This window comes from Acanthaster planci, linkage group LG08, assembly GCF_054643075.1.
Source record: "Acanthaster planci isolate LZ-2023a linkage group LG08, COTS_SCS, whole genome shotgun sequence".
In the NCBI taxonomy this organism is placed as follows: Eukaryota; Metazoa; Echinodermata; class Asteroidea; order Valvatida; family Acanthasteridae; genus Acanthaster; species Acanthaster planci.
In genome coordinates, this window is record NC_141784.1 from 3,093,022 (window position 1) to 3,105,919 (window position 12,898).

Here is a 12,898-nt window from a genome sequence, read left to right on the forward strand (position 1 = left end):
TCCACTTTTGAAAACCATCGTTTTTATGATATGGATTTTTTGTCAAGTTCGTTTTAGGACACTATATTTTGCCCAAGTTTTGATCGGAAGTCCCAATTTTGTTTCGCGGCGTGTTCGCTTTCTGGCAGATTGCGAACCGGCCTTATTTCAGTGCATTGCAAATACTCTCAAACCCTCGATAAAAGTGACATTTTATTGATTGTGCACAAACCATCGGTATCGCTGGTTTGTCCCTGACACTTCCTCGCAGAGTGATGGTAGTGATGAGGGTGACTGTGCTGCTTCGCGTTGTTTGCGGCCGTCTGATGATGTCATCAACTGGATCCAGTGCGATGGTTGTCAGCAACGGTACCACATGGCATGTGTCCTCATTAGACGGAAGCAGGCCGTTGATTTGCCCACATATTCCTACCCAGCTTGTAAGCGGAGGAGATGGGAGACCAGACGGGACATGGAGCGGCGCAGTGTTGGCACATCAGTCGAGGACCCACCCGTATTGGTTCCTGATATTCAGGCTGTTGTGGAACTCCAGAGGGGTCACCCAAATTTGGCTGACCTGATGAAGTCTCCCTCACCTGTGTACCACAAGAAGGATGGAGTCCTGTATCATTATCACCAGGAGAAGTGGAAATTGGTTGTGCCTCAGTCGTTAAGATCTGTGGTCCTACAGGCTTGCTATGGTCATCCTGCTGCTGGTCACCTTGGTACTTAATGGTAGAACCAAGACAACACACTGATTGGATAGTCTTTGTCTGTGGGGGAGAAGTATGTGTAAAGATGTCCGCACTTCAGTTCATTCGTGCATGCCAAATTTGTGGAGAAACGAAGCCAGTCTATAGTAAACCGCAGGGGTTGATGCTGACAACACATTCTGATGGTAGGAGACTGTTGGCATTGATCTAATGGGTCCCCTTCCACGCAGTCATGCTGGTCACGAATATCTGCTGGTGGTCTCATTATTCTAAGTGGATGGAAGCTATTCCGATCTGCAGGGCTACAGGCAGAGAGGTCGCCCGTGTGATCGTTAGACGGCTTTTCTGCAGCTATGGCGCTCCCAAGAAGTAACTCTCTGACAACGGGTCGCAGTTCACCTGTAAGGCTCTTGCAGCAGTTTGCCAGCAACTCATAGTGTACAGGGTGTCCACATAAAAAGTATACTGAGATAAAAATTACTGTAATAACAAAATTGCTTTATATATAGGAAAGAGAAATATATCTCTAGAAAGGGCAGAATGCCCTCTTTGCAGTGGTATACAGCTTGTGATGTTATTAACACAGATGAGTGAACAAACTAGACCGGTGTTAAGGGTACTGAAATCGGCACTGTGACAAGTTTGCATATGTGATTAACAAGACTAGACCATGCAAATGTGCAGAATAGCAAATGCCGTTCTACTCAAACTGCAGTGATTAGAACCTTTAAATTGTGTAACTTGCGTAACAGAACGTCACTGACGAAACGGGTTGAGAACTTCACATAATGGTTAATTAACAACATCACATAATGGGTGAGAAATTCACATAATGGTTTAACAACTTCACGTAATGGATTGACAACATCGCATAATGGTTTGACAACATCACATAATAGATTGAGGACACAATCAAACCAAAGATAGTGTAGCGCCGCAGAGACTATCTTTGAATCAAACTACTTTCACAGATTAACATCATATTTTGGCACATAGTTTACTGTGTGCACAGCGTTCTCGATGCTAGTCTTAGCCCAAGACGTCAGTGATTGATAGCTGTTTTATTTCTGTTGAAGCGCGCCCTCGCACAACTAGTTTTTACTTACTCTTAATACGTGCGACCTGTCGCTGGCGAACAGGGGGCGCACTATGCACGGTGTCCGCTAACAAGCACTAACGTCTTGAAATCAAGACTAGCTGGATGCTTGGGTACAAACTCGGGCAAGCCGATGTGGCACTACACGACGCAATGGATATCGCACATTGTACGTACGTCGAGCATTGAATACGGATGGAGTGATCGGACAGCTAGACACGCATGCAGGTGAATTTTTGCTGATTTTTCGCTACTGACAGTCATGGCAGTTGCAGATCAGCCATCACAAATCAAAAATATGGAAAAAATGCTGCATCCTGACTCCACTTCAGCATTTGCGTACAAACAACATCAGTAGGCCTAAATGTTTCTCCGTGCAAAATTCGTGTTTTTCCCACATTTCTGCAACGACTGACTTTAATTGAGATGATATATGATGATAAAAGTGGAGCCAGGATGCAACATCTTTTCCTAAAATTCTATTTTCCATTATGGATAAAGCTTCACTTCAGTCACATCTGATCCTGCTCACACACACGTACACATGCGCAGGCATGACATGACATAAGTCCCCCTATTTGACAATTTCGTACTTCGAGAACTGTATGAAGAAGTAAGGTTTTACAAATCAACGCCACACCGGGCCAGGAAGTATGCTTGCATACAGGGTGTCAGTTGATATCTAGAGGGGCCAATTTCATAGAGCCGCTTAAGCTCAGAATTTGCTTAAGCATAAAAAAACCTTGCTTAATAATAATAAAGGTTACCAGCTCAAACTCAATGTGATTGTCATGCCAACCAAAACACAGGTAAATACCATTACAAAACAATATAAATGTCCGTCGCACATATCACAAGAAATTTTGGTTGGTAGGCTATTGGTAACCTGATTTGTCAAACAAGGTTCATGTACATTAAGAATGACCTATATCTCCACTTGCTAATTCATTTCACGGTTGAACAAACACCTCACAGACTCTGCATAATCTAATAATACTATGCACAGAAGAACTTCATAAGACTGCATAACTAAATAGCAAAAGTAGCCTTGAAGTTGATGCCCAAAGGTTTATTTACATGATGGCCTCATTGCGCTACTATTGGCTTCAGTGCCCCCTTATTTTGACCAACCCATTAAGGTCATTTGGCCCTGCCCCTCAAACAACGAAATTCGAGGCCTGCATCTTAAAGAAAGGCTTGACTGTGTGAGACTTAATTATTAAATCAAGTGATCCAGATCAAGTGATCCAGATCTGTTGACCCAGAATTGCCCTGGTCATAGTTAAATAGAAAAGTTAGAAAAGCACATAAACGTTAACCACGATGCAATTTGGCAGAATTTCTAGTCATTTTATAATTAATCTTTTCATAGGTTTTTGTGGGAATAATGTATGTACATGTGTTCTCATGGAGTTGTTTCAACCTTATTGTTATTTCACGCAGCGCATTCACTGCAATGGCTGTTAGAAGTGTGCTGCCCTCTCACATGAAATCTTTCGCAGCACCGCAAACCAGCTCAGCTGTGTGCTTCCACTGTGGGGGATTTGTCACAACGACCAAGAAGAAGAATTCCCCCGAGTGCCAGACCAATCTCCCAACTCTCAAACCAGCGACCCAACTTCACACAGGGCAGCTATGCTGCACCGACAGCTCCACTGATGATGTGAGGGGTGGTCCCCCATGGAGGGTGATGTTCTTTGGCTCAGACAACTTTTCCATTTCCAGTCTGACTGCATTGCATAGAAACAGGTACATATGTAGAGCTAGCTGCTGAGTGATGCCACTTGGGTTCCTTCCAAGTGCATCACTTGGTGGTGTTACAACATGCGTTAGTTATGTCTCTACGTGTTGTGGGTGCATACTCAACCCACAAACTGTTAAAATGCACCCCGTTCAAAATGTGTGTTGATGAGAGCTGACCATCTCTACCCAGAGGTGACCGGCTTTTGTTGTTATTTCTTTCAAATTTATTTGTCTTGGGCACAATTTGGTTTGGCATGACTTTGATATACATGTACCACTCTTAGCCTTGTGTCAGACCCCTGTTATCAAGCACGTACATGTACATGTAGTTCTAAGCAAGATGTTAAGCAAAGTAAGTTATGCTAATCTCATGTACACAACCCATACTCAAGGCTAAGGCTGAGACTTTTTCCACAAGCTGTTAAGGCCAAGGGCCTCAAATATCAGCCTTAAGACAGCCGTAATGCCATAGCTGAGCACCAAGGCACTACATCACTGGCATGAATCTAGAATAATACTATACATTTCGTCCATGAAATGATTGTACTAGCCAAATGCTGACAGAACTACACTGACAACATATCACAGATGCATGTGTCAGTGTTGCATTCGAGTCCATCACAAGTCCAGTCACAAGTCCTTTCACAAGTCCAGTCACAAGTCCTTTCACAAGTCCAGTCACAAGTCCTTTCACAAGGCCAGTCTTAGGCATGAGGGTGAGCAATGACAAAAGAATGCTTTTGTCACAGGTCATTTGAATAGCTTGTGACTTGCATCACGTACCGTCAGACTGAATGACTTGTGAGGGACTTGTGACGGACTCAAATACCACACTGGTACCTATGCGTGTACATCTATACAGTACAAAACAACATGGTTGCCAGTGTCCAAGGAGAAGATCTTTTGGTACATGTTGACCTGCTGCTACTTTTTTCATAAGGGCATGGGAAAGACTGTCACTGCATGCATGAATACTGTTTTTGTCATTCTATGATGGGTGTTTCCATCTAAATGCACTCTGCTTGTGAACAATTACATGTACATTTTGGGTGTAGTTCAAGGTTGGGGTAAAAGTTATTTCTAAAAGTTTGATTTTTAACCTCAGATTTGGGGACTGAAATTTTGTGTTGTCTCAGACCGGCAGTTATGTAGGCAGCTCATGCCAAAAAACATTTTAGGCACCACCTCTCCCTGTCGATAAACAAATCCTGACATTTTCTGTGATTGCCATCAATTTTTGAATTTCCAAGTAATATTTGCCATGTTGTGTGATTTTTTGTTTTCGCAGGGAGGAAGGAAAACTCATAGATATCTTGCACATTGTTTGCCCTGAAACAAAGGTGAGCCTTAGAATAGAACCAGGGAGGCGCAAGGTTTGTTCGGCCCCAAAAAACGGGAAGGGGTCGGGGAATCATCAACCACCTTTTTTTTACCAGAAGTAGGCAGAGAACAAGGCCAAAAAGGTGCTTTGTAAATAGAATTCTCCATATTTGTTCTGCAAAAGTGTACACTTCTCTTTTGGCTCTGGAGAAATAAAAGTCTCCTTAAAGCAAACATTTGCCATTTTAAGAGCTCCATGCTCAAACCAGCCTGCAAACTCGGTGGTAAGACATCTGCACTAGTTAGCTGGTGGTTGTGGGTTCGAGCCCCTCTTGAGTCTGCTTGTGAGTTTTTTTGCAGCCCCCCTCAATCAACACCAAGCATGCATTGTTATGAGGGCCAAAAGTTCAGATAAGCTTTTTGGATTCCATAATATGAACTGGAATACAAAACAGTTGATAAGCCAGGGCACTAAAAAGTAGAAACACTCTACTGAGGCGGTTTGAAGTTCGTTCATTTTTCTTTTGCACTTTTAACTTTCCCGTAGTATATCAAGAGGAGGGGCAGGACACGGGTGATCTCACCAATATGGCAGTATTGCCATGACAACGGCTTGACAACCATCCCATGGCCCATCAGGGGAGAGGTCAGAGGTTACGATGTCGGCGTCTTGTCATCCTTCGGTCATCTGGTACCCGGCAGCCTTATAGACAGTTTCCCATAGTGAGTGAGTACCGCTGTTCGTGTGAATTCTTTCTGTACAGTCTGTTTAGGACATGAGCTTGGTTGCCTGGCTGGCCACCAGTGGCCACGTGTATCCAAGCAGGGTGTACAGGTTTGTGACGTGCTGTAATGACGCTCAACTAGATTCACTCATGCTGTTGTGCAGATGCGAGGTACAATGGAACCAGTTGTCAATCTTAAGCCCTCCGGTCATTGAGTCAAATCACAAGTCCAAATTCGTGAGTGAACTGTGACAAAAGCATTCCTTTGTTTTGATCGTTCATCTTTTTATGCAAGACTTAATATTAGGTAAAGACTTGCGGCTGGGATGTGTAAGACTCTACTGCAGCACTTGTTGGAACTACATTCAACCACTTCCGTCTGTGTTCTGACATGATAACAGCCTTGGACCCAAAGGGAAAATTCCATTCCACAAAGTATCCATGAAGCAGAGCATAATCTTTCTGCTCTACCGAACAACTCCCACTATTTCAAGGACGACCTTCAATCAAGCATGAGAATAATTCTATGTGGGGCTTCCATTAGTGTAATAATGAATTGACAATGGGAATATGATGAATTTTGTAGCTCTGCCAAGAAAATTCCTAACAGATTCTCCTCTGTCACACGGTGACTTAGACCCTCTGTTTATACTTTGATACTTTTGCTAGTTGATTTTGTTTTGTTGACACAGTGGAATCGCCAACATTCATCCCAGCCTCTTGCCGCGATGGAGGGGGGCGTCCCCCATCAACCATGCCATCCTGGAAGGGGACAAGACGACGGGTGTTTCCATCATGAGAATCATGGCCAAGAGGTAAATGGAAGGGGTCATAGGTCACTGGGGTCAATTAGGGCCATTTGGGGTTGAAGCCAGTCAAGGCTGGAGAATATGGACACCAATACCTCTCTGTCAACACCCAAGTAGGTTTCTGGTCTTAACTGGCAACCAGAACTCGAAGCTGTCACTGAGATGGTTTTATGCTTGTTGCATGGGGCGTAAGATGCATTGGATGCGTGCTTTTTGACCCAAATGAAGTTCACAAAGTGCAGTCTTCCGCTTGTTCTATTTTAGAAATATGAGAAACTGTTTCCCTATCCGTTGGTTTGATGAAGAACTTCATTTGTGATCAGTCTCCCTGTGTCTGTTCTGATCAAGGTTTGATGTTGGCCCCATCCTCCTCCAAGAAAGCGTTGAGATTCCCGAGAGAAGCACAACAGAATCCTTGCAAGAAATCTTGGCCAGTAAAGGAGCAGATATGGTGAGTGGCATGATTCAAGCAACAGGCTCAATCACGTATGAAGCCAGGACTGTATAGACTTGTGGAACAGTTTGTTTGTACACTTTCAAAATGCACTGTATCTCTTGCTTTGAGTACAGGCTATGGCGGCACATGTAGGAACAGGCTCTTAAAGTACAGATCAATGTTGTCCCATCATCTCCAAGTAGCATGAGAGGTGCAGAATTCAGTAAACGTTATTCGCAGGGAAGCCATATTTGATCGTGTCTCAAGAATCTATCCGTATTTGGTGTAATCTGTTAAATTTGGTGGTGTCAGGCTGTGTTAGGTTTGATTTTTTTTAAATATGGTGTATAACATTTAAATATAATGCATCACATATTTTAAATCGTTCTCCAGAATAAAATGGCTCTAATTTGTAAGGAACATTCATTTCATTGCTTTCATTTTTATCATTTGGTTTCCAAAATAAAAAGAAATTAATGTCCTTTCAGTCTTATATGGCCAAATTTTGAGAATGAGGGCAATTCAAGGCGGCATCTTTCTCACATTCAAAACTTCTCAAAGCTCAGTTCCACTTCATCTGAAGGTCATGCTGGAGCCCCTTTCTTTCAGGTTGGGTCTGATGAGGTCCACCCACTACCAAATTACCGAGGTGTTGCAGTCTCCATCTTTAGCCTATGGAATTTTCTTCCTGGGGATTTGTGACAAATATGTGACACCACACTTCTTTTTTCAGTAGCGCAAAACGTGTCTGCTCACATGTTTTCCTTATCCCTTCCTTTCAGTTGAGATGTCTTTCCTAGTGCCATCTAGACGAGTGCTTTGAATGTCATTAATTTGTTACTTACGAATCAATAATTGAATAAGTGATGTCTCAGTGACTTCGATTTTCTGTCCTTTACATTTGGATCCTTTGCTGTTCAGATCCTGGAGGTTCTTGCTGACTTGCCGACATTCATAGCCAAGAGTAGAAAGCAGACCGACGAGGGGGTTACGTTGTGTGAGTAATGCAAAGCAGTGATCTGAGCTGGAAACTGATTGTCCTTGCTGAGCAGTATGAACAATTCAAGACTCTCAAAATTGTTGACAATGGCAAACTGAAGTTGGTTAATATGATTTTGAAGGTGTCTTACACCCGTTTCAGACAGGTGTTATAGTGTCGCGTCGAGCCAAATAGAATTAAGAACATCTCAGGTCGGCCAAATTAAATTTTGGTTTCAGATAGATGAACTTAATGCATGTACATTTGCATTGGGTTTGGCTCATGAAAAGAGCAGCGTCTGAAACCATGTCGCTCTGGCGTCATTCCGACCGCCTCCTGGTGTCAATCTCTTGCGTGCATTGCTCTTAACTGTTTCAGACGTTGATCTTTAGCCGTACTTAATTCAAAATTTGCTTTTAAGTTGGTTCGGCACTACTCTGGAAGGTCTGTCTGAAACAGGTGGTACTTTCCAAAAGTTCTCCTCATGCAAAACTTCTCAAAGTCAAAAAGGGAGTTGGTGAAGAAAATCCTTCTGTTTGATAAAAAAGATACATTTTCTCTTAAACTAAAAGTACTTAGTTCACAGAATTAAAGCATCAAACTCTGGTGTCATCCAAGGCAAGCTCTCTGCTCTCATGGTTCAGAATTTTATTTCTTTAGATTGTACTTAAATGCACACACACAAGGTTCCATTTTATTTCATGCCTAATGGTGCAGGGGTTTGCTAGATACATCAGCTTTCCTGTTCATTTACATGCGGGTAAGTTTTTCTACAAACTTTCTTGTGTTCATTTGAATGATGTGTTCTAGGTGGTAAGATCGTCGCCAGCATGTCCCTTATTAATTGGAACAAAAGTTGTTCAGAGATTGACAGGTTACATCGAGCCATCGGCCACCAGGTAAGTCATTTTCACCTCTTTATTTTTGGCATGCTCTTTGTTCTTTCCTTTGGGAGCGTTATTATTCCACCCTTTCTGTCTATTCCATCCCTCATCCTCCTGTCCACTGTAAACTTTTAATCAGAGCTGTCAGCTGTCAGTTTTAATTGTTACGATTTATTATACATTTAAGAAATGAATTCATTGCAGTAGTAGAAATGGCTTCATGAGGCGACAGTTAAAAAATATTCATCTTGTGAAATTGTTGTTTCCATTGCAGGAATGTGAAGCATTCGTTATATAAAATGCTTGAATAAACCATTTTTGTGTCCAAATCATCCTTGAGTGTTTCTCCTTCTGGCATAAAAGCTTGACATGGAGTTTTCACATTCCAAGCTGCATCTGAACGTTTGTCTTCATGAAGAGCCGTGACTCATGACGAGTGCACTGACTAAATCTAAAAATTATGCAGCAGCACTTCCAGCACACACGTGGTATGGTCACGTACAGTAGTTATGATCACTCCCTTGAATACACCAAATTTGACGAGACCACATGATCGACGACCCACCAATCATAGGACGGGGATTTATTCAGGGACTGTGTAGTATCGGTAGTGTAGATGCTACTAATTGAATGCATGGAGCTGTTTTCTTTGGCTTGCAGTCATGTAATTGGTTTGAAATGTATTTCTCTCTTTTTGTCGTCAGTTTCCACTTGAAACCAGCTGGCGAGGTAGCCAGATAAGGCTTAGCCAAATGGCCGATCCCAAGGACACAGCAGGTATGTATACATTGTAGTCCAAAGCTTTAGTGAAGCTTAATCTAAAACAACCCGATGAAAGCCTTGCTTGTCAGCTGTTGCAGTTGGTCCTCCTAACAGCATTACGGGCTGTGAGAACTTTGTGCTGAGCCACTGTTGTGGGACAGTGACTCCATACAAAACCTAACACGTGGCTGTCCACCATAAGGATGGGTCATCAGGAATGTTTCCGATTCTACACTCTGGGCTTTGGTTCCCCCATATCCATCCGAATCATCGCAGAAAGTGTATTTGGGGTAGTTACAGTCAAACCCTTGGAAACCATTTCGGCACAATGCCTGTGCTCCACAGGCTTCAATGAGAATTTCCTAGATGGAGGCGATCATCCCTGGAACTCAGGAAATCGATGAATTTTTCTCCTTGGTTAAACCACCGCCCAATCACAGATTTGTATTCAACCCCCATATTATGAGGCAAACAGGGTGATGAGACATGATCATCTATTGATGTCTTAAATAAAATGCAGGGAAATGACCGAGAATGGATATAACCAGGAATGTCTTTCAATTGGGTCAGAGCACATACAGTCAAACCTGCCGTTGCAGCCACCTTGCTGCGGCAGCCGCCTGGGTAAACTGGCCGCCTTTGGTCGGTCCTAGTATCACATAAACAAACCGTAATCACGTCTTGCTGTTGCAGCCACTGCGTAATGTGGCCTGTGGCCAACCCAGATCAAATCATTTGTATACAATTAAATTGCTCTGAAACCTGTGTACGCTGGCGTCAAAAAATGTACATGTATGTAGAGTTATGTAGATTTCTTCTTGCCATTTTTGCATCTCGAGAGCAAAAGAAATTAACATGAAGTCTTTGTTTCAGATTGATAAGATTGAGTTGATGAGTGGAATTAGATGTATATGCACAGATGTACGAACCTGTATGTGCATGTCTGTAATAGTCATGGGCGTGTACATGTACATGTGTACAGCCTTGCTGTAGTGACCACCTGCTGTAATGGCCATGTACAGCCCATACCACGGGTGACCACTGTATCAAGGTTTGACTGTATGTTATTAAGAAATCAGTCATTTGTGTCAAACTGATTTGACAAGTCAGTTGTTTGCACAAGTGACAGCCTGCTTTTTTTGTTGAGAAAACGTTCTGTGCTTTCCCTCTATGTATGTAGCGTGGGATATCGATGTCATCGATCCAGCATTAGGTGAAGTGTGTTACAACAAGGCAAACCAACAGATCTGTGTACGGTGCAAGGTGAGCCAATGTCTGTTTGAGCAGTGAAGATGTTTGCAAAGAATTCTTTTGGGGTGATGTGCCCCCCCCAGATACTGACCAATGGCCTGTCAGTGCGGAGGCTGTGTGTAGGGCTGTGCTTTCGTTACCTTAACCCGAAACAGATCTTCGCTGTGGTCACCAGTTGGAAGTTTTCACAACTTCGGTTATGCCTGTGTGGTGTCACGTTTCCCACAACACAAGAGCTGAAAGTCGGAGTTGGCTCATTGCCAGTTCAAAATGGCTGAAAATTCGCAGACAATTTTTGTATCATTTCAAAACTAACTAAATTATGGGCAATTCCATTGTTACGGACATTACGTTTGTATGCAATTTCCAGGTTTCAATTGATAAACTGCCTATTCAGAGCTTGACTGTACATTGGTGCCCATGATTACTGCTGTAGTCATACATAGTGTGGACCTCTGCACAAAAGACGTCCACATAATGCAGGGTATGATGGCGTTGTGTGGACATGCACATGTCCACTCAATGTTTCCCCCTCTCTGAAAACAGTGTCAGAGGCATTTTGGGGTCAAGGTTATCCCTGGCAAAATGAAGAGGAACAGTCCAGGAAATCATCATCAAAAATCCAGCTCAAAGGAGTTATCCTAGTGGGAGAAAAAAGAGCATTTACCTTAACCACAGGAGAGCAAAGGAATGTCCACACTTCGTATGTAAAACAAGTGTTTCTGTGCAAACCGAGAGTTGTGAAAAAAACCCACAAGTCTGCTTGGTGGTGATTTGAACCCACAAGTCCCTGGTCGCTATGCACCAAGTAGTAAATACTTGGTGGATTGCCAGTTTCTGTCAACGAGAGTCTCACACTTGTCCCCATGATCCTTGCTTGCTGCTGCTGGGATCGGCAAATGCAAAATACAGAATTCTGTTAAGGAAGTGCAATTATTGCAAAGCCTTGTGGATAATTTACTACCTCAAATGCTTTATGTGCACAAGGACCTGTGTTATTTATATGTATTTAGTCAGTGAGGATTCAAAGAAATCACATTGTGCACATCCCAAGGAAATTAGCCCATCCTTCAGCACGCTTTCTTACCCTGACAAACCGTGCATTGTAGTCTCTGCAGTGGATGACCCTTCCCTGGTTCTCACGACCCTAGTAAAATCCAGTCTGTCACTTCCTTGGTACCCGTCGTGGCCCAAACAATGTGCATTGAGGGGTTGCAGCATTGGTAACAGTTTCCCGATACCCATTCCTCCTGCAGTAGTAAATGTTCAAAGTTTAAATATCTTTTGTTGTGGCCGCACAATATTGCTAATCTTTTGCAGGATGGCTGGGTGAGCTTTAGAGAAGTGACCTTGAAGAAAAAGATGACAGCGCAAGACTTCTATAATGGTTACATGTCAGGACAGGATAGAGGCAGGCAGTATTTTGTGTAACACTCCTCGTTGAAGCATTGCATTTCTAATGACTCCTGTTATGGAGGGGCAAGAATACAGAGGGGATAATATTTCATATAACACCATGCCAGCGCATGCCACCAGATGTAGAGTACCATAAGGTAACCTTAACTCAGAGCTTGTATTGATGGCTGTAACACATAGAACGTGCAGCATTATACGTAATTCTGAAGTAGGAAGAAACTTTTGTTGAGATATGCTGGAGTAAAAAGTCAGTTTATTGCACTACGTAATACACCCCAACACTTTTGGTCATGGTTGTATATCTATCATGTCGTAAAGAGGCTGATGTGAATGATCTTGTACCATGTCCATACTGACAAAGAAAATGTCACAGAGCTACTTCTTCCCTTTGAAACTAACTTGTACATTTTTCCCTTGAATTGAAACCAATGCCAATAAAAGTTTGCTTGTGGTTGAATTTAGAAACACAGTTTTCTGTTCTCGTGTATCTTTTTTGATGACTCTTTGAAATCATGGCAAGCTTGACCTGTCATGGAAGCCAAGGCACAGATAGCTGGAAGACAAGATGTTTTTCTTACCAGGGCAGGCAATTGGATGGTCATTCCTCTTAGAGTTTTGGGGGAATGATCCCTCATCATGGATTAAGTATGGTGTAAAATACTTCTTGTTCGTAGTTTGGCGAAATAGTAATTCGCCTGGGCGGAATAGTAAAGCCTGTTCACACTTCAGGCGAAAGGGGAGCAAATACGATGTCCAGAAAAATTGCCGCGAAATTTTGCTCTGTT

At 42.8% G+C, this 12,898-nt stretch overlaps 1 protein-coding gene across 2 annotated transcripts; it reads left to right on the top strand.

Moving 5' to 3' along the window:
• Positions 1–435: 435 nt before the first annotated feature.
• On the top strand, positions 436–12,582 carry LOC110976050 (methionyl-tRNA formyltransferase, mitochondrial-like). 2 transcript variants are annotated; one of them, XM_022229000.2, is made up of 11 exons: positions 436–1,093; positions 3,232–3,537; positions 4,820–4,871; positions 5,399–5,574; positions 6,269–6,391; positions 6,734–6,836; positions 7,743–7,818; positions 8,611–8,699; positions 9,389–9,461; positions 10,627–10,709; positions 12,018–12,582. In XM_022229000.2, exons 2-11 carry the CDS (start codon positions 3,245–3,247, stop codon positions 12,126–12,128), a joined length of 1,179 nt encoding a protein of 392 aa, XP_022084692.2. In that variant the 5' UTR covers positions 436–1,093; positions 3,232–3,244; the 3' UTR covers positions 12,129–12,582. The 2 variants fall into 2 exon arrangements, with proteins under 2 accessions (XP_022084692.2, XP_022084691.2); XM_022228999.2 differs by lacking the exon at positions 436–1,093 and adding an exon at positions 1,860–2,016.
• Positions 12,583–12,898: the final 316 nt, after the last annotated feature.

Excerpts from the sequence above, each read along its gene's own strand:
- LOC110976050 (XM_022228999.2), top strand. The coding sequence starts at position 1,922 with ATGTGGCACTACACGACGCAATGGATATCGCACATTGTACGTACGTCG. Across the intron at positions 3,538-4,819 it reads ACTGCATTGCATAGAAACAG|GGAGGAAGGAAAACTCATAG; the intron begins GTACATATGTAG and ends TTGTTTTCGCAG. Across the intron at positions 4,872-5,398 it reads TTGTTTGCCCTGAAACAAAG|TATATCAAGAGGAGGGGCAG; the intron begins GTGAGCCTTAGA and ends ACTTTCCCGTAG.